A 22,909-nucleotide genomic window follows, 5' to 3' on the forward strand; every position below is an offset into this window, starting at 1 on the left:
TTAATTAGGAAAGAGTAGATCCGCAGCAGGTCAGTAATAAGTGAACTTAATTGTAAGACTGAGTCTCAGCTTGAGTATCTCTTCCAGAGGCAACTACAATCTGGCTAAGTGCCCCAAAATAACAGTTTGAAAAACATAGGCCTAATTTGTCAAATCAAATTTGATAATATGACTACACTTAAACATGTATGAGAAAGTAGTTTAAAATAAATTTGAAAATAATATTCATAAACACTTTATTAAATTCATAGCATTCATTTATCTTCATAAAAGCAAAATAAGTGGTCCCTTTCAGCTCAGTGATTTTTATGAAATTTCCAACCCACAATATTTTCTGTAATTGATGGAAAGGGAAAAATGGAATAATCCAGTGATGATAATTGAAGAGCATCTAAACAAACAGGGATCAAGAGCACAACATTGTGAATGTAATTAACAGCACCAAATTATATATCTGAATGTGGTTAAAAGGGGAAATTTTAGGTTGTATATATGTTACTAGAACAAAAATTTTTTAAAAAACCATGAAGACTGTACAACATGAACAGTGAACCCTAATGTAAACCATGGAATATAGTTAATAGCACAATCATAATAGTCTTCTTTCATCAATTGTAACAAATGTGCCACACAATGCAAGGTGTTAATAATTGGGAGAGTTTCTGGGGGCAAAAAAAAGAGTAAGACACAACACATACACATGATTACATTTATATGAAGTTAAAGAATGGATGGTCAGAGTTTCTTTTGGAGTGATGAGAATGTTCTAAAATTTGATTGTGATGATGGTTGCACAACTCTGTGAATATATTACAAACCATTAAATATTACATTTTAAATGGGTAAATTTTATGGTCTGTGAATTATATCTCAATAAAGCTGTTAAAAATTACAATAGACAAAAAATTGGTATCTCTGGAATTATTTTAAAAGTCAGCTTATGACAATTTGTCCTTTGAAGTGTCTACTAAAAAGATGCTTTAGATGAGTCATCAAAGTTTAATGAATTATCACTTTTTACTTTAAAAAAAGAATAGAAAATGCTAAACTATGGTGAAAGAAATGGGGTGGGGAGTTATAAACTAGAAGCAGGCATGATGGAATGTTCTGGGTAATAGAAATGTTTTACATCATGATTGGAATATGGCTTAAATGAGTGCATACATTTGTCAAAACTCACAGATCTGTGTCCTTAAGACATGTGGATTTCACTATATGTAAATTATACCTCAATTTAAAAATTAAATAATTAGCAGGCTAAAACAAAAATTAGCTTGATTTGTACTTCTAAAGACATACCTCAGCCTTGTCTCCAGTTCCAGGTGTATCCTTTGAATATTTCAGAAACTGTGCCACATAAGTCATGATTGACTTTTCATCAGGATTAATAACATCCACATCTATAAGATATACCACACATCAATTAGCTATGTATGTGATTCATCATAATTATCACTCAAGAATAGGCTGTGCCATAAGACACTCTTGAAATGCACTAAAGTAGTCTACCAGTCTGGTCACTTGCTCTTGTTCGAAGATAGTGTGGTGGTTCAGAGTTTATACCTAGAGTCCTACAGATTTGGGTTGAATTCTGACAAGAGTAGGGACAAGGCCTCAGTCTCCCGAGGTGCTCTATGCATATTGTATGTACAAGTGCATAAGTAAAGAAGATGGGGGAAGGGAGTAGAGAGAAGAAATTAAAGCATTTCTCTTTCTGCAGATATGGGGCAGAGACTTCCAAGAGTACAGGAACATACAGGAACTGGAATCCATTCCTGACAGATAGGTTTTAACATTTGTGCGGTAAAGCAACAATCTAACAATGTTGATAGATATAATGTGATATATTTTGATATAATGTAATGAGAATGGCACTTTGCCTCTGTGGTCTTCTTTCCCCAAACCCATATTTCCAGTCTAATCACAAGAGAAAACATAAACATTCCAATGAAGGAGCTTCCTACAAAATACATAACCAGTACTCCTCAAAACTGTCAAGGTTATCAATAAAAAAGAAAAGAAAGTCTGAGAAATTGTTACAGCGAAGAGGAGGCCAAGAGATATAACTAGTGTAATGTGGTATCCCAGATGGGATCCTGGAATAGAAAAAGGTCATTACATTAAAACTAAGGAAATCTGAATCAAGTATGTACTTTATACTAACATCAATATTGGTTCATTAATTGTAACAAATGTACCATAATTAATGTAAGATGTTAACAGTGGGAGAAACTGGATACTGAGTATTTAAGAACTCTTTGTACTATCTTCTCAATTTTTCTGTAAATCCAAAACTGTAATAAAAAATAAATCTATTATAATAAAACAAATGAAGTATTGATACATGCTACAACAAGGATTAACCTTGAAAACATTATGATAAGTTAAAGAAGCTGGTCACAAAAGAACACATATTCCATTTATATGAAATGTCCAGAATCAGCAAATCTATAGAGACAGAAAGTACATTAGTGGTTGCCTGGGGTGGGGAGGGGATGGGGTGAATGGGGGTGGGGAGTGGGGAATGACTATTAATGGGTATGGAATTTCTTTTTGATGTAACAAAAATGTTCTGAAATTGATTGTGGTGATGGTTGCACAACTCGTGAATATAGTGGAAAACACTGAATTCTACATTTAAGTGAATTATATTGTATGTGAATTATATCTCAACAAAGCTGTTTAAAACACAAAGGTTAAGTGACTGTGATGGTGAAGTTCATGTGTCAACTTGGCCAGGTTGTGGTGTCCAGTTGTTTGTCAAGCAAGCACTGGTCTGACTGTTACTGTGAAGATATTTCATGGATTTAAATCATCAGTAAGTTGATTGTATCTATGGCTGATTACATTTACAATCAACTGAGGAGATTGCCTTCAGCAATGAGAGAAGTCTCATCCAATTAGTTGAAGGCCTTAAATAGAGAAGTAATGATTTCAGCAGGCAGCAGGCAGAATTTCCATCACTCCTTCAGTCAGTTTCTCCTGGGGAATTCATCAAAATCCTTCATCAGAGCTCCCAGCTTACAGCCTGCCCTACAAAATTTAGACTTGCCCATTCCCACAGTTGCGTGAGCCAATTCCTATTACCAAACAGATTTTGATACCAGGAGAGTGGGGTGCTGCTATTGCAAATACCAAAAATATGGAAACTACTTTGGAATTGGGTAATGTGTAGAGGCTGGAAGAATTGTGAGGTGTTTGACGGAAAACGTCTAGATTGCTTTGAAGAGGCTATTGGTAGAAATATGGATGCTAAAGGTACTTGCAGTGAGGCCTTAGAGAAAAAAATGATGAATGCATTATTGGAAACTGGTGACCCTTGTTTTAAAGTGGCAGAGAACTTGGCAAAATTCAATTCTGATGTCAGATGGAAGGCAGAACTTAAAAGTCATGAACTTGGATATATTTAGCTCAAGAGATTTCAAAGCCAAGTGTAGAAAGTACAGCTTGGTTTCTCCTTGCAGATTATAGTAAAATGCAAGGGGATAAGGATAAGCTGAGAACCAAACTCCTGGGCACAAAGAAATCAGAAACTGATGGTTTGGAAAATTCCAAGCTTCTGGAAAGTAAGTCCCCAGAGAACAATGCTCCATGTAAGGGTTTAACTGAACATGGAAACAGTTAGCAATTTCTGTGCAAGTCAGAATTGGAGGTGCAGTTATCCAGGCAAGATATGTGGAAAGCTCAATTGTTTGATGGTTTGGACCTCTGTGAACTACATGCAAGGCCGACAAGTTTTTTGCATAATTTGTATGAACAGAACCACTGCCAGCCTGAACTAAAAGGGATAGAGAAGGGACAAATTGAAGGAAGAATCACTTCAAGGGCAGAATCATGGTAGCTGAGGTCTGGATGGATGACATCTCCTTGGGCAAAGACAGCAGGCCCATCCATATGTGTGGCAAGGATAAGTCTGCCCCAGGGCTTGGAGAAGGTAGGCCTTTCACCCTGTTGTTTAGGAAGAGTGCTGCCACCCCAGTACTCAGAGAGGGTGGGGCCTAAGCCCCAATGTTCAGCATTCATGGAGAACATCCCCATTCTTAAAGAGAGTGGTGACTTCAATCTAGTGTTCAGAAAGAGCATGGCTACTGTGTAAGCACTTGGAAGGGGTGGGGCTGCCAATCCATCAGGCCCAGAGGACAAAACATCAATCTGTAAATGACTCTTGAAATCTGGTAGAGTTTGCCCTGCTGAGTTGTGGAATTCTTTGGGACCCATGGCCCCTGTTTTCCTTCCAATTTCTCCCTTCCCTTCTATAATGGACATGTTTATCCTATGCCTGAGCCTCCATTGTCTGTTGAAAGCAAATAACTTGTTCTCTAGGTTTCAAATGTCCACAGACTCAGGGGAATTGTGCCCCAGGACAGACGACACCCATAACCTATTCTGATGAGACTTTGTAAATAGTATTGTTACTGATATAATTTAAAGCTTTGGGGGTATTGTGATGGTATGAATGTATTATGCATGTGGAAAGAACATGTCTTTTGAGGGTCTACAGGGTGGAGTGTGGTGGTTTGAAGCTGTATCTAACCCAGATAAAACACGTTTTTAAATTTAATACATTCCTGTGGATGCGAGCACATTGTAAGTAGGACCATTTGATGAGGTTAGCCCAATCAGAATGGATATTAATCCTAATCCTGGAGTCCTTTATAAGTGGAATGAAATTCGGACAGACAGAGAAAAAGTCACAGAGGGAGAAGCCAGAAGCTGAAACCAATGGAACGTACAAGAGAAGGGAAAGGCCAAGCTAAGGGCAAAGGATCACCAGCAGCCAGCCCCAGAATACCAGTCTTCAGGAAGAAAGCATTGCCTTGATGATGCCTTGAGTGGACTTTTACTTAGCCTCAAAACGGTAAGCAAATAAATTCCCATTGCTTAAGCCAAACCATTGCATGGTATTTTCTTGAGCAGCCAGGGAACTAAAACAGTAATTAAACCACAGTCACTTAGTGGTGGGCTGAAACTGGCTAACTTGCACCCATTTGAGAGAATTAATTGTTAAATTTTCAGCAGTTTTGCAAGCTGGTTGTTAAACACAGCCATAATTAGTAGTTACTTTATATAAATGTATAATTAAATAAATTATATTAAAAGCAAAGTTAATAGAGGCCCCGTCCTGACCAAGACAGCAGAGAGGGACACTTCAGGGCTCCAACTCCAACAGAAGCTTTGGACAACCAGCAAGAACTGGCAGAGACCTCTTTCTAAAAAGCTCCAGAAAACAGTTCAAGGACTGCAGGAACAGAGATTAGTAAATCAAGAAAAAGGCCACTTAAAACAGGTAGCATCTCATAGCACCCTGGCTGTTCCTTCCCCTATCTCTTACAGGCTCAGCATGTACCTGGCCTGCACTCCCACTGTGGATCCCTGGTCCTGGTTTTGGAGGGAGCAGAACAACACTTGTGCACCTACTGGGATATGTATATCTGGCCCAATCTGTCTGGTGGTGGCCTGAGGAACTCACTGCCCAACAGCTTGCCCCGCATGTAGAAGGCAGCTCACTGAGCTCTCCACAGAATGCTGTAGGAGAGCAGTGAAGTATTCCTTCCTGGGGCAAGGGAATGCTGGCTGTAGGACATAGACTGCAGTGCCTAGACAATGAAGACAGTTTCCTAGGGAGGAAGGGACATTCATATCTAAGTAAACAGGGGAATTCCCAGGGCTACACACATGCCCAAGACAAGAAGCCTTCACAGAAAGAATCAGGGAAGACCCTACGCTTTGGCGTGGAGCTATTCTCTAAACTCATTGTATGGATAAACTCTGAAGGAAAGCACTCACACAAGTCAATCTGCAAAGACTAGGAAAGGTATTTACTTTTTTCCTTCTTTTTTTATTTGCTAGCTCCTGGAATTCAGGAAAAGCACGATCATAACACTAGCTAGATACAAACTTAAGGAACAGAGGACTCAGAGTCTAAATTTCAGTGATACCACACTAAAGTACAAATGTCCAGGTTTCAACAAAAGGTTACCAAATACAAAGAAACAGGAAGTGATGGCCCAGGCAGAGGAGAAGATTAAAGCATTAGAAACTATAAATGAGGAAGACTAGACTTGGGACATGCATTTAAAATATTTTTTAAATGGTCTTAAATATGCTCAAAGAGCTAATGGAAAACATGGACAAAACACTAAATGAAAGCAGGAAGACAACAGGTAAACACAATAAAATATCAATGGAGAGATGGAAATTATGGAAAGGAACCAACAGCTGAAATACAAACAGAAATTTAAAATTCCCTAGAAGAATTACACAGCATATTGGAGCTGGTAGAAGAAAAAATCAGTGAATTTGAAGGTAAGATAATTGAAATCAACCACTCTGAAGAACAGAAAGAGGAAAGAATGAAGAAAACTGAACAGAGCCTGAGGATCCTCTGTAGGGCACCATCAAGCATTCTAATATAAGCAGTGTGGGAGTCCCAGAAGGAGAAGAAAGAGAGAAAGGGGCAGAGAGAATATTCAAAGAAATAATGGCTAGAAACTCCCCAAATTTATTGAAAGACATGAATAAAAACATCCAAGGTGCTCAATGAACTCCAAACAGGATAAACCAAAATAGGCCCACACTGCACCAACCAAACTTTTGGATGCCAAAGATAAAGACAGAGTTCTGAAAGCAAGAAAGAAGCAACATGTTATATACAAGGGAATCTCAATAAGATTAAGTGCCAATTTCTCCCATCAGGAACTATGGAGGCAAGAAGGCACCTGGAAGACATATTAAAGGTACTGAAAGAAAAGAACTGTCAACCAAGAATTCTGTATATGGCAAGACTGTCTTTCAATAATGAGCAAGGAATTAAGACCTTACCAGATAAACAAAAGCTGAGGAACTTTGTCACCACTAGACTGCCCCTACAAGAAATGCTAAAGGAAGTTCTGCAAGTTAAAAGGAAGGGATACTAGAAAATTGACTGAAGCCACATGACAAATAAAGATCTCCTGTAAAATAATGACAGTGGTAAATATTACTATATTGCATTTTTGACTTGTAACTCCCCTTTTTTCCTGCAAGATCTAAAAGGCAAATGCATAAAATGCAATAATAAATAAGTAGTTTTGGACTCACATGTAAAAATTTGTGATTTGTGACAATAATTACAAAAAGGTGGGGCAGAGGGGTATAGGAACGTAGTCTATGTATACTACTGAAGTTGTTAAGTTGGTACCAAAGTGGATGAAATTGTTATAGATTTAGGATGTTAAATTTAAGCCCATGAAACCACGAAGAAAATATCAGAGAACATGCAAACTCAAAGAGACAGAAAACAGAGTACAGGTTACCTGGAGGGCAGGGACAATGGGGAGTTAATGCAAAATGAGTGTAGGGTTTCTGTTTGGAGTGAAAGCAAAGTTATAGTAATGGATGGTGGTGAGGGTACTGCCTCATGTGATTAATCACACTGAATTGTATGTTTGGGAGCAGCTGTGATGGGAAGATTTATGTTGTATATATAACTCCACAATTAAGAAAATAAGAAGGAAAGAGAAACTAAGGAGATAATAACAATTAAACGCAATACATGATACTGGAAGGAATATAAGAATGGAGGAGAAAAGGCTCAAAAGGACAGTATTGAAACATAAGAAAAAACTGGAATATAGAATGTAAAGTTTTTATCAGTGTTAAATTTCTTGAACTGATAACTGCACTTATATGCTTACATAAGTGATTATTCTTGTTTGTAGGATATGACATGGAAATATTATGTGTTCAAGGAGTACAATGTGTGAAACCTGCTCTCAATGTTCAGAAGGTAGATTAGATAGATGGATAGATAGAGAGAGAGACAGACAGACAGACAGACAGACAGACAGATAAATGATTGATAGATGATAGAATGATATTGCAAAGGTGACAAAATGTTAAAATTGTTAGATCTGGGTATCTGGGGTGGTAGGGTATGTTAATGTTCTCTGTATGGGGTTTGCATTATTTCTGTATCTGTCCTATAAGTTTGAAATGTTTTCAAAATAAGAAGTTGTTTAAAAAGTTAACAAATAATCAAAACTTATCACTTCCTAATTATTTTACTTCATTTTACTATTACCTATGCTTTTGAGGTTATTTATGTTTATTGTACCTATATGGTAGAGGTAATATACAATGGTGTGCTGCTTCACATCTCTTCCCAACTCAGAGGTCAATGACTTCTAGTTGGAAGCCTGAAGTCAGTTATAGTAGAAATATTTACACCACAAAAATCAGCAAATGAGGGCTTGATTTGTTGTTTTGTTGATTGTTAGAAAAGGGATGGAGAAAATGTTAATAAGCAGGATAATCTTAAAAGTATGTCTCATTTATACCTCTTACAATGTGAACATCACAAAAAAATTAATGAAATATTCTTCCAGTATTCGATCCAACAAAGAAGTCACCCATGTCATTAAAGAATGAGTGAGGTTCTGGCACACATCTTCATTGTCCTATTTACTCATTATTATAATGGGAAATATCAACCAACATTCATGTCAGGACTACACTCGTTCACCAACTGCTACCATTTTGCTATAGAAATAAGAGCTCAGCACAAATCAACCAAAGCATTTTTGGGTTATATGGAATTTACTATAAAGTATATCATATATTTTATTATTTGTAAATTATGTGCTATACATCCTCTCTATCAGTAAAATTTATAATAAATGTCTGTACTTATGTACATAAGTACAAAATTTATCATAAACATATGTATATATGCATATACATATACACACAAATGCATTTATTTGGAGAGTTGGTCATGAAATATTTACCTGCATGCCACTGGTTATGCAGCTGAGACTAGAACATATCTCTTGATCTGTTGGTTCATTGCAATTTTTGCTAATACTATATACCTCTTGTCTAAACTTTGGGTACATTATGAAACAACACAATCCAAACTAAAGAACTTTTCTGAAAGAAGTTATTCTAATCCAGAGTTTATAAAGTTAAAATATATTAGAGTTAAATGATGATCTCTGTGAATATAGCCAGGACCTGGAAATTTTTTTTTAATTTAACACAATCAGTGGGCACAATCAATGGGCAAAGCTTGGCCAACCATATAGGGAAAAACAGAGAAAGCAGCAGTTTCTGTCCTCATAAAAGTTCAGCTTTAAATGGGGGGAGGGAGTGGGAAAGGAAAATTATATAAACAACCTGCATTCAATACGGAATGAAACACGTCTTATAGGAGATAGTTTGAACAGAATAATAGACTCAAGGAGAAAACAACATAGAAAACAGAAGAAAGCTAAGACAAAGGCTCAAATTATTCCCAACCCCAACACTGCTTGCTTTCAGCTGTGGTTTCATCCTGTAATTACTGAAGTTAACTAATTGGTAGGAATTCTTAATTTCCTGAAATTCAATAAAGAATGCAAGTTAAATGATTCAGGATAAGAATACAATGCTATTATGTTTGTTTATATATTATTTTAATATCCATTTCATTCTGGATCTTAAAATAATATTGCCTTAAAAAGAAAAAAGCCTCTTTACCTTCTGGTTCCAGCAATTTGGGGATTTTTAATTCTCTTTCTGCAATGCTGAAGGCTTCTTTCAGATTGTCTTTGTTGGATCTATGCTTCACACTGTTCATGTCAATTAGGTCTGGTCGCAAGGCATGAATGACAGCTAAAAATGCCATTCCATTTCTCCAGCTTGACTTAAAATCTGTAACACTGACAGACGCATACCTATCACACCAAAGGACAAAAACACAATAAATATTATCAGAAATATTGCATCAAAGCACCTCCACTATATTCAATAATAATCAATATAAAATTCACAGAATCAAATAAGTGATATAAATCATTCTAGGAAAAAACTTGCTCTAAATCTGTGGTCAAATTAAAATGCCGAGTTTGGTGAGGCTCAGGAGACCACAGAACACTGGTTCTCAAAGTGTGGTCTCTGGAGCAGCAGCACCAACATCAACATTGTCTACGGACTCAGAAATGCAAATTCTTGGGCCCTACCTATTGCACCAAACTCTGGAAGTGAGCCTGGCAATCTATGTTTTTAAAAGCCCTCCAGGTATGATGATGCTCGTTCAAGTCTGAGAATCACCACCACAAATGTTCTTCAATCAGCAATCTGTTGGCTCGTAACTGACTTCAGGCCATACATACAATTATTGAGCCTCGTTATAGAAAACAATTTTCTTCCTCATAAGAACAAATAAATGATGTATTGTGGCTCACTGGGTAGATGTTCTTGTCACTTTTCTGCTTAAAACCGCTGGCCATTGTATTTAGAATAACATCTCTCACTGTGGCCAAAAAGAGCCTTCAGGATTTAGTCCTTGACTAACTCTTCCCTCTTGGTTTTTCCCCTTTCTTACCATGTAGCAGCCTCACTGGCCTCTTTCTTATTTCCCAACAGCCATGCTCCTCTCTCTAGAACACTCTTTCTCCCAGATTTTCATGTTGCTAAAGTGTTTCCCTTCAGGTCTCAGCTCAGTAGTGTTCTCTTCAGAGGAGCCTTTCCTTAACCACCCAAGCTAAAGAAGACCTTCTCCCTCCTCTCGAAATGTTCAGTCATATCCTAAGCCTTTCCTAACCTTATTGCCAATTATAATTATGGTATTAATCATCTGCTTTCCATATCAGGGTGCAATCCCCTGAGTGCCTTGTCTTTCTCTTTCACTATGGTAGACTCATCCCCACCCCCCAAACAATGGCTGGCATATAATAGATGATTAATGTAGGCCTTCTGAATCACTCAATAAATCCCTACTCTGGATCTGACAAAGGATCAATGAAGGTCATGTAAAGGAGTCTAGTCGCCCACAAAGAGGGCAGTGCTAAGCTCCAGAACAACTGGCAGGGTCCAGGCTCATTTAGAAGTGGGGAATGGGCCTGACTCATCTGCTTCACAAATAAGAGTATACACATATATCTTACAACACAGTCATATCTGAGACCCAAATAGTCACAGATTGTTGAAACAAAAATAATCTAATAATACCACCAAAGATGGCCAAAACTAGGGTGTACTCATGATGAATTGCTTAAGACAAGGAGCTGCCTCTTAGTAAGTTTAGCTCAGTCTCTATATTTGAAATATAAGGAGGGGGGATATGGAGAAAAGATAAACTGTGGTAAAAAATATAAACTTGGAAGGATTCAAACATTATTTATGCATAAATGAAATGAATCTGAATATGATGTAATAAATGTTTTTCACACATGCTATGATTTTGATTTTAAAAATTTTCAGGAAACTGAAATAAACTTGTCTCTAGGAGGTTCAAGATAAAGTCCACTTAATGTACTTAAAAATCTATAAGACATGCATGTTTTTGCCGCTCATAGAATACAGAGGATTCTAAAGATGCCAACTAAAGAAAGATGATGCTGTCTTCAGCCTCAGAACCAAGGGTGGTTGAGCTCACAGACCTCCAAAGCTAGAAGCTTCACTGTGAAAAGAAGGGGAGTATAGTGATGAGAGGGCTGTTCAGGGTCATGTGGCACCCAGTTGGCCTAATTTTCAGACCTGGAGGTCAGCGAGGACCAGCTGGTAGGTACAGCTGCTCTGTGTGTTACCTCTGACTACAGCAAACTACTTACGTGGCACATTGCTCCTGAGCCCACAAGAGAAGAGCCTTCTTTGCAGACATCTGCCATCTTGCTTGGGCTTTGGAACATTTCTTAGCTGGAGGACTTGAGGTAGGAGATGAGTCAACCACACCCACACAATCCAGAGAGGGTTGACTGTAATTGCCAGAAAGAGTCCGGGCAAGCTCCTCAATCTAAGGAAGATATAATAATATTCAACATATACAAAATCAGAAGTTAGCAGCATCGAAGAAAAACTTCAGCCAAATCAGGAGCTAAAAAGTATCATATAATAGTGACAGTTTACTCCTGGTCAAGTGGGCACTGGACCAAGTCCTTGAATAATAGCATTTGCAATCGGGGACTGCACTTTGGCTTTCCTTCATCCTGGACGTGGGTCATACCTTGCCCTCATCCAGGCATGACATTCCACATTAAGGGCAAATATCAATTCATCCCACTGAAGTGCTTACAGAACACTTTGCTGAATGTTCAACAACTGGGAAACTAAATTGAGTTCCTAGTCTAGAGTATCTTCAAAGAGACTTAGTCAATTAAAAATGCATCCCTGATTTTAAACCATTTTTTAAAACGTACATACAGAAAAAAATTGTCCAAAGACATGTATGTACAGGCAAGTCCCAAGAAAGAAAAACAAACTGCTATTAATTTTATACAACATAACCTCACTAGTAATTGAAGAAATCCAAATGTAAACAGCGAGAGGATAACTTTTTCATACATAACATAGGTGACAAAAATTTTAAGTAATATCTAGTGATGGTAAGGGTATGGGAAACTAGCTATTCATATACTGCTGCTAAAAGTACAAATTGGTTCAAATTTTTTGGAGGGCAATATGATTATACATATCCAAAACTTCAAGAGATAAATCCAAAAACAGAATATTTAAAACACCTCTTTCACCAATTAATAGAATAACCAGACAATCAATAATAGTAGATCTAACCAACACAATCAACAAACTTGATCTAACTGGTATAAACCAATGTACTCAAAACTGGCAGAGTCAACATTTTTTCCATGTGCATACAAAATGTTTCTTAAAATTGACCATGCTGAGCTAAAGGTAAGCCTCAGCAATTTTGAAGCATGAAATCAATCAGGTTTTATTCTTTGACCACACTGAAATAAAGTTAGATAACAGTAACAAAGATATAACAAACAAAATCTCCAAATACTTGGATATTAAGCGATTAATTTTTATATCACCCATGGGTTAAAGAAGAAATCACAAGGAAAATTGGAAAACATTTTGACCAGAAAGATAATGTAATATCCATGGATAATATAATATCCATGGATTGGAAGATGTGGTACTTTTTTAAAAACTGCAATTTTCTCCAAATTGTTCTATACATTCAATGCAATCCTAATCAAAATCCTGGAAGGGCTTTTACCTTTTGTGGAAAGTAATAAGTTACTTATAAAATTTACAAAGAGATGCAAAGGGCAAAGAATAGCCAAGATAATCTTGAAGAAGTTGTCAAGATTTACTATATAGTTTCAGAAATTAATACAGTATAGTGCTGTGCAAGGATTGATAAATAATGGAACAGAATAAATGGTTTAAAAATGGAGCCACATATATGGTTAATCTATGAAGGTGAGTGACACTACAGTGCAATAAGAAAACAATAGTCTTTTCAGTAAATGGTGCTGGGGCAACTGAATAGTCATATGGAAAAAAATAAATCTTGATTCCTTCAACACAACCTACTCAAAAAATCAATTGATTCAAGAAAGACTGTAGGTCTAAATGTGAAATGTAAAACAATTAAACTTCAGGAACTATGCTGTCCAATATGATAGACACTTACAACATGTGGCTATGGAAATATAAATTTAAATTAGCTAAAATTAAATAAAAAATTCAGTTCCTCAGACTTACTAGCCACATTTCAGGTGTTCAATAGCCCATACTATTTTGTATAGTGCAGACAGAGAACTTTCTCATCACTGCAGAAAGTTCTATTGGACAGAACCATCTGGAAAATTACATAAGAGAACAGCTTCATGATGTTGGGATAGACAAAGATTTCTTAAAAGGACATAAAAAGTACTAGCCACATGCAAAAAAAAGGTTGATAAATTTGAACTGCATTTTAATTATGAATATTTGCTTAGTAAAAGATTGAAAAAGCAAGAGTCATAGAAAATATAATAAATATCTAACAAAGTACTTGTATACAAAATATATTTTTGAACTTCTATAAATCATTATACACAGTAGCATGGCTAAAACAAAACTTTAAAATGCCAAGTATTAGAAAGGATTGGAGCAAGGAACTCTCAAACTCCGATGAGAGAGTAAATCGGAACCTCTGAAAAACTGTTTGGCAGTGTCAACTATAAATGAGATCACATGTCCTATGACCCACAATTGCACTCCTAGATATATAAGCAATGGACATGAGGGCTTGTACCAGTAAAAGGCATATAGCAGCTCTATTCAAAACAGCTAAAAACTGTTAACAAAAGAAAGGTCCATCAACAGTAGAATGGTAAATAAGTTGTGGTATATATATACAAATGGTATATTAGTACACAACCATGAAAAAGAAAGACCTACTGATGGAGGCTTCAAAAGAATGAATCTCACAGACATAATATTAAATGAAAGAAGTCAGACACAAAAGGGCATATACTGTATGTAAGAGTATATATTTATAATTTAATGTATATGGAGTTAAAAATGCAAAACTAATTAATGATAGAGATCAAAGTGGTGGTATCTTTCGGGAAGGAGGGTGGTGATCTGGAGGAAGACCGGGGTGTACTCCAAGATGCTGGAAATGTTATGTATTTTAATCGGGGTAGGAGTTGCATGGGTGTACTTAATTTGTGAAAATCCATCAAGCTCTACAGTTAATATTTGTGCATTTTTGTCTCTGTGTGTTATACTTAAACTACTAAAAACAAAACAAAACAAAAGCTTTAAGTTTTCAAACCCTATGGTCCAACAATTCCACTTCTAGGGATTTAGCCCATGCAAATTATTAAGACTGTACGTAAAGGGTTTATTTAAGGGTGTTCTTTTTGAACTGCTTACAATCACAAAAAAAATTGCAGGCTTTCTGACTGTCCATTAAAGAAATGCAAAACATTACAACTGAACTCCATGCCCCCATTAAAATATACATAAATTCAGAAAGATGTGACCCCATTTTGTTTAAGACATACATATATGAATATACATTAATGCCTGCTGCATATATCATGAGTACTGTATGCTAAATTACTTACAGTGGTTTTCTGTGAGTGGTGACATTATAGATAATTTTTATTTTCTTTTTATTATCTGTATTGAAATCTTAAATTATATTTCAAATACCCAGAAAAGCATGGAGAAAAATATAATAAATACCCACAAATTATCAAATTTTAACATTTTTTAAAAGAAATAAAACACAGATATAGTTCAAGGCCCCTGTCTTTCCCTCTCCAATCCCATTTCTCTTCTTTCCCAGAAGGAAAAAACACAAGCCTAAATTTAGTTTTCATCATCCTCATGCACATTACTCTATTACTACAAATGCATGTATCCAGAAATAATATAGTCTGGTTTTACATGGTTTAACCTGTATATAAATTATTTATTTTATTTTCCAGTTTTTCTAAAACAAGCATTTGTTTACCACATACTTTTAAAAGTTATTTTAAAGTAATTATGTAGGTATAGAAAATGCAACTTTTTAGTAGCTGCAGAAAACCTTCATTAAGCCAGCATTCCAAGCCTGAAAGAATATATTTATCAATTTTAAGTTTCATAAAATCAGGAGTATGACTGCCTTAAATATTGCTATTTTCTTGTTGTCCTAGTACAACAGCTAGCATATAATAGATGCGCAAAAATATCTGTGGAATGAAATAAATCTATGACTCCGTCTTAGGATAGAACTATATATTGTAGGATTTAGAGTCAAATTAGACAAAGGTCCTCAAAAATAATGAGATTTTACAAAGCTTAATAGGTTAGCTTTCAAACATTTACTCCAGAAGCTTCTTTTTCTCTTCTGCCATAATAAACAATAATAAGCAAATATTTAATATGGCAGGTTCTGTTCCAACTGGTGTTTAGGATATTATAATAATTCAGCATTAAACTTTCAACTGAAAAAAAGCGAAAAAAAAAAAAGGCCAAAAGTCTGCTGCACATTTTCTACCTTTCCAGATTTCCAGAGTGTCCTATTACAAAGGAAGCTCAGGACTGAGTCTAGCACCAAGTCACATTTATTTCATTATACTTACTTCATACTGCAGTAATTAGACTAGAAATAATTTTCACATCGCCCAACTACTTACATGAAAGTGCAGAATAATTGTCCAAATTAGGCCAAGAATAATGGATGGGTTTCCTTGTATAATATCAGTGACATGAATATTTATTAGCTTGATCTGGAAAAGAAGAAATTCAGGTTAGGAGAAAATATGTCATAGCATTAGTCTATCCTATGAATTTTCATGTGAAATTCAAACTCACCGATCTTTTTTTTAGGAATGTCAGAGCATGTTCTATATTGATTCTACATTGGAATGTATTAGATCCTTTATCTCGAGGCTATGAAATTCAAGCAAAATATATTACTCAGAAATATGAAATACATATTTTTTAAATCAGCAAAAAGCTTCTTAATGTCACTTAAAAAGCTTACCAACTGTTGTCCCGAAAGTACTTCTAACAGATCCAGGAGGACATGCCCCTTTTTAATGTCTGTAAACAGGTCTGTTATAACTGAGGGAGGAGTGTGCTGCAAATGGTCACAAGAAAAATAATCATTCAAACTTCGGTCCAAAAACATAATACTTTTAAGAACCTAATAAATATGTTGTGCATAAAAGCTAAGATGCAGTAGAGATTTTCTTCTTAATTAAGAGAATGAGAGTACATACAAAGTTCCATATCAAAACATTAGAAACGTCATAGGTCTAATTTATTTCATGGAAAATTTCTAATAACACAACCCACCTTCAAGAGCTTTCACCGAGAGCTTAAACCCTGTGCTACAAATGGCATTAAAGACATTTACAATCAGCGAATAGCGAGTGACCCATTTGGAGAGCAGATTATGTTTCTAGAATAAAACCTGCTTATGCATTTACTCTTTTCAGAATTACAAGCCTTGTTGCTGGGATGGGCAGTGTGAGCAGCCGGTGAGAAGAGGCTCTTCTGCTGTGCATCAAGGTTATACCAGACATGCATTGAGAATGAGGATGTCACAGAATTTAAAGTCAAGGCCTCTGCCTGGTATCCCAGCACTGTCACTTACAAGCTGTGTGACCTTATGCAAATCACATGACTTCTCTGTACCTCAGTTTCCTCATTGGTTTAAACAGGAATAACACTACGATCTCATAGGGATGTTGTGAAGTGTAAATGAGTTATTAAAGAGCTTTGGACAGTGCCTAACACATAGAACACCCTCAATATCTATGAGTCATTATTATTATTGCTTTGTTTCATGAAACAGATGTCATCACTGTAAATATTTTTATAGCCCTGAGTCATGTACAAAAATATTATACTTTCCTTAACAAAAGCAGCCCATTGTTTTGTTGGGAAGGAAGAAAAAAAAAAGTCAAAATAAGACCAAGGTGACTTTCAGCATGTTCTTTCAAGAAAGACATTCCATAATCTTTTTCATGTCACCAGTACCATTTATGAATGGCTTCCATGGGGACAAATCTGAGGTGATGGGGGGAGTAACTTAAATACATTTATAATTTAATTTGCTCTTTTTTTCCCTCTCACCTTTGCCAACTGTGAGTTGATCCAGCAGGTGAAGGTTTTCTTCTGAGTATGTTCCTGCTCAGCTATTAAAAGGAGCACAACAGCAGTTATAAAATAAGAAACTTCAGAAAACTTTTAAATATATCAAAGCTTCAAAGGTATCTCACTCTGAGTATGAGTGTATGCTTCAAAATATTTCAAGCTTCCTCAGGACTTAGTCAATATTGCATATGTTCATCCAAGAAGCATTTTAGAAACATGGTATGAGAAAAAATTTTTTATACCACAGGTTAGCTGACAATAGACATGTGTCATGCGTTTTAAATACTTTTTACTGTCAAAGAGTTAAGTCTCTGCATGGCCTTGATAGTGCTGTACAGGCAATTGTGAAGAGTGAGAAGAGTTCCCAACCCAAAAGAATTGCAGTCTAAGACAAAGCATTACTGTATTTAAAGACAATCCCCAAATTATCTGACATTTTAAAAGGCTCATAAAGCAGATGCAATTCAGAAGTCTTGATATTAGTCTAAAAATTAAATTTGTCATGAAAAATATATTGCCACTGAATGAACTGCAAATGAGACACACTTAGAGACAGAGAGACCTGGGTTCAAATCCTGACTCTCTTACTGAGTAGCTGAGACCTTAAGCAAGGCAAAATCCCCCATGTGCCCAATACAGTCTCTGATGTTCTCTTTGACTTCCTGCTCTCATTGAAACTTCACTCTCCTCTGAGAACAAAGCTTTCTGGCAACCCTCTCAAGTGGTTGCTTTGTTTTCTCTTATAGCTCTTGTACCACTAGTTCCTTGTACCTCACTTCTACTTCCAGACCATTCCCTAACCCCCCACCTAAAGTGAGTACAAGGGTGGCCTCCAAAAAGATACGTCCACATCCAGGAACCTGTGAACATGCTGTTATTCGGAATAAGGGTATTTGCAGATGTAATTAAGTTAAGGATGTTGAGATGAGATCTTCCTGGATTACCAGTGAGCCCTAAATCAAAGGACAAGTGTCCTTCCTAGAGACAGAGGAGGAGAGATGGACCCAGAGGAGAAGGTCATGTGGAGACAGAGGCAGAGATTGGGGTTACACAGCCACAAGCCAAGAAACACCTGGAGCCACTGGAAGCTGGAAGAGACATGGAAGGATTCTGCAGGAAAGCCTTGGAAGGAGCACTGACACCTTGATTTCAGACTTCAGAACTGTGAGTAAAGATTTCTATTGTTTTAAGCCACCAAGTGTGTAGTAATTTGTTAAGTCAGCCCTAGAAAATTAAAACACTAATACAATCCCCCTTCACCCCTGAAAGTCCTCTAGCTTTGAATCTGTGAATCTCTGTCATCAGACTATCCCCACTGTTACAGAGATCTACCTACCTCTGTCATTCCCCATTGTTTGTCAAAGATTGTAGCTTCTTGCCCACTCTTATTCTCAACAATATAACTCCCATCTGTTTCTTGGCAATTTCAATACACACACAAATGAAACTTCTAACACCCTCGGCTCCCAATTTCCTGAATACCTCTTCTCCAATAAACTTGTCCTGCCTCAGTCATTGTTCTGCATCAATCACTCACTGTCATGGTCACATTCCAAACTTGGTCATTACCAATAAGTACAACTTCGTAATCTGCTGCATGCTTCCTCGTCTCTGGACATCATCCCCTAACTTATCCGTTCACTCCTTCTAGTTCCCCACCTCTTTCAAGCACTTCAGGAACATCAAGACATTGAATTGGCCAACTTTTTACTGTCCCTCATCCCCTTGAGATTCTTTCTTTCATCCTTACCCATTTTAAATTCCATGATCAATGATTATAAACACTCCCTTGCCCCTCCCTTATTCTGTTGTATTTGCTAGGCACTCACGACTTCTCTCTGCCCACTTCATGCCTACATGCATGCAACTGATTGTGGCTGGAGAAAACCTACAACAGAGCTGACTGGTCCCACTTTACAATCATTACTATAACCCTCAAGTGGTCCTCAGTGCTGCATACCAGTCACACTATATTGTCCTGTCCTAATCGCCCAGATGGCAATTTTAAACCTTGCCCTTGCAGTTAAGACCCTGTTTCCCAGTACACCAAAGCAATCATCCCACCCCCTCACCTAACAACCTACCAAAATCCTCTGCCTTCAAACCTAAACAAGCCTCGCTCATGCCTAAGCCAATCACTTCACTCATACACTTAGATCCCATCCCTTTGCACCTACTCAAGGACAATTTGTTTTTCTTCTAAGTCAGCCTCTTTCTCCCCTTCTCTTGGACCATTTCCATCAGTATAGATGTATGCTGTTAATACTCCCTTCTGAATAAACAAAATCAAAAGCAAACATCTCTTGACCCCAGTTCTTCACAACAGCTACTGCTTCATCTGCCTGTTCCCCTCCGTGGCAAAACTCCTCAAAAGGAGTTGTTGATGGTCATTGTCTCCAGAACCTTTCCCTGTTTTCTCTTAATTGAACCCATGCCAGTCAGGCCCTCACTATTCCACCAAAACTGCTGTCTCATCAAGTTCACCAATCAAGGTCAGCAATGAACCCCTCTCACTAAAACCAATGGTCAATTCTCAGCCTTCCTCTAACTGGACCAGTCAGCAGCAACTGACACAGATGATCACTCCCTCCACCCCACACTAGTTAGCCTCCTTCGTCAATGGTTGGCTTCACTCTTTCCAATACCTCAGGAAATCTTATTAGGTCCACCTTCAAAATCTATTTAGGCTATGATCACTTCTTGCCACCTCCACTACCACCTGGTCTAGTCACCATCACCTCCACCTGGACCACTGCAGGAGACTCCTAACAGGTCTCCTTCCTTCCAGCCTTGTTCCCTAAATACTATTCTCAACATGGCAGCCAGAGTGATATAGTTAAAATGTTAAGTCAGATCAGGAAACTCCTTTGTTCAAAATCTTGCAAGCGCTTCCCACATCACTTTTTACAAAGCCCTACACCATCTGGTCCCCTATTATATCCCCCTTGCTCATTCCACTCCAACCACTCTTCCTGTTTTCCTCAAACTCTCCAAGCACATTCCCACCTTACGGCTTTTGCATAAGAACGTTCCCACCTTACAGCTTTTGCACTAGCCGCCTTTTCTTTAAGGAATGCTCTGACCACAGATATCCACAAGGCTAACTCTCTCATCACCTTCAAATACTGGCCCAAATGACACCTCAAATAAAGTCTACCTTGACCATCCTATTTAAAATCACAACACTGCCCAACTCTTGGCCCCCTTGTCCTGCTCTATTTTTTTCCTATAGCACTTATCACTATTTAACATTCTATGTAATTTACTTATGTATTATGTTTATTATTTAATGTCCTATTGTCCTCCCAACAGAATGTAAGCTCCACAGAGGCAAAGATGTTTCATCTGTGAAATGGCTCAAGTGCCTAGAGAAGGCTAAATCTACCTTTCTGTGTTTATATTCCTTTTTTAAAAATTGTCTATTTATCTTCTAATGCATTGTTTTCCTTTTTTTCTTCCAATCCTCCCTTATTAATCTCCATCTAATATAATCATAATGGATTGAAATTATTGGTATTTGGCCTGTAATGCATGTAAGAGTGTGATATCTAATTTGAGTTCTTGAAAATTTTTTAATTTGATGCGAGTTCTCGTTGAGAAACAGAAGAGAGGCAAGCTAAGTAAATGGAATTTTAGAGCATTTATAATTGCTTTAAAAATATTATGACTAGTTAGAGACTAAAGATGCACTTAACCTTGTTGAATTTTTTCCTTACCTTTTTAATCTACTTCAGTTTTTCATATTACCAGTTTAAATTATAGTTCAATGACTTACATATTTTAGGGTGCTCAGTAAATGATAATTGAATTGAATTGAATTCTAAGAAGCCAACTGGATAGTTTAGATTTTTGAGAGTTATTCCTTTTTTATATAAATTTCATTTAACGAACCAACTACAACCACAATTTTTTCTAGTAATTCAAAATGTTACCAAATCTCCTGGAATCTTTGAAATATGTTTTCATTGTTCTCCCCCCAGGACAGTAGGTGCTAAGACAATAATTTAAATATGCATTGATGCTTTAAAAAAAAATGCATTGCGGGTTAATTCTATTTCTCAATAGAAAACTAAAGAACAAGGTTTTATGATTCCAGGATCAAGCTCTATGTATACAATGTTACATTACTCAAGGTCACATGTAAACGCAGGGAAGAACCTATCATTTATTATAGCAAATATAACAAAAAGCAGAAAGTTTTTTTAAATAAAAAACAAAGATGACTGTCTTCCTTAACCTTAGGAGTCAGAGACATTTTTTCTAGGTGATAAATACAAAATATCAAAAAAGAAATGAATCAAGAATTCTACCAGGTTCAAGAGATAGAATCTGCACTATGAGAGAGCTACAGGTGCGAGGGCACCATTAAAGAACCTGGGAGGAGGTGAAATGATAGCACAAAACGGAGTGCAAAAACCAGTGTTTTGTGCCTATAGTGTTTTTAATGATCCATGTCCCTCTGGAAACATCAGTCATTTTGAACTATTTCCAAATAAGATGAAGGATCATTTAATTTCCATATGAAGCTAGACAAAAGGGGTCATGGCAGTGAGCAAACCTTAACCATTAACTTTCCTAGGCTGGGAAAATAGGCAGCAAAATTGGGGCTCTAACTTGATCGTTTGAGCCCCTAATCTAACACTCCCTGACAATTTTCTCATAAACTCAAATTTAAAATAATAAAAAATCTTCTAATGAAGACTTAAGTTATTCTTGCCCTAATTTGATTAAACTCTAAAAAAAAAAAAACAAGGGAAAAACAACAGAAGCAGGCTGAGCAAGTTCCCAGAGTAGGTATTCATTGGGGACTCCAGTTTCGGGTAGCAAAGGAAACAGTGAAATGAATCTTCAAAAGAGCATTGAGAAAGGAAACTTCATGGGTTTTTAACTCATTGTTCGAACTTCATCCTGGAAATCAGAGCCCTTCAAATACAACTCAGACTCTGCTTAATGGCAAACAAAGATGCCCCCAGTGCAATTAAACACCTTTGTAGCAACTCTATTAAATGTGCCATTCCATTTATCTGTTGACACACTTTTCTCACATTTTCATACTGCCTTATCCCTGAATAGTGGTATTAATGCAAAAGGAACGAAAGCCAAATAGCTCACCCTATGGAAGGAGAAGTAACCTTTTGTGCTTTTCAAAGGCTGACCCACTAGGAAAAAAAATAATTAACAGCCACATACTTAAACCAACTTAATCTGAGTGGGTGAGTTCTTTCTCTAATTATTAAGTTTTATTTTTTAATTCCCAGTTAACTTTCTAGTAAAACAATAGAACTCTTATTAGAATGGCATATAGAGAACAGAACCTGTTAATCAGCAGATGTTAGGGATAGAAAAAGGCAAAGAAATACAGAGAATAATGAAATCTATTATATTGATGAATTTCTGGATACCACAAATGGAGAATGAGAAATTCTCCATCCTGATTTTTAAGACAAATAAGAATATATATAATGTAGGAAAATGTGGTCAGCGAATTTCATTCAGACTCACATTAGCATCTTTGATTACCATTCTCGAAAAATATTTAAGCGAAGTTAAGAAA

General features: G+C 36.7%; 1 protein-coding gene across 6 annotated transcripts in view; it reads right to left on the reverse strand.

The window, feature by feature from the left end:
- Positions 1 to 22,909, reverse strand: part of SYNE2 (spectrin repeat containing nuclear envelope protein 2) — a 346,465-nt gene that overhangs the window by 247,735 nt on the left and 75,821 nt on the right. For all 6 annotated transcript variants that reach the window (XM_037832561.1, XM_037832566.1, XM_037832565.1 and 3 more), the window contains exons 3-9: positions 17,335 to 17,396; positions 16,238 to 16,333; positions 16,066 to 16,143; positions 15,888 to 15,980; positions 11,574 to 11,755; positions 9,499 to 9,695; positions 1,300 to 1,400 (exon numbers count right to left, since the gene is read on the reverse strand). In XM_037832561.1, the coding sequence (XP_037688489.1) occupies positions 1,300 to 1,400; positions 9,499 to 9,695; positions 11,574 to 11,755; positions 15,888 to 15,980; positions 16,066 to 16,143; positions 16,238 to 16,333; positions 17,335 to 17,396 (809 nt within the window). The remainder of the gene's footprint in view (positions 1 to 1,299; positions 1,401 to 9,498; positions 9,696 to 11,573; positions 11,756 to 15,887; positions 15,981 to 16,065; positions 16,144 to 16,237; positions 16,334 to 17,334; positions 17,397 to 22,909) is intronic.

This window comes from Choloepus didactylus, chromosome 4 (assembly GCF_015220235.1).
Source record: "Choloepus didactylus isolate mChoDid1 chromosome 4, mChoDid1.pri, whole genome shotgun sequence".
Classification (NCBI taxonomy): Eukaryota; Metazoa; Chordata; class Mammalia; order Pilosa; family Megalonychidae; genus Choloepus; species Choloepus didactylus.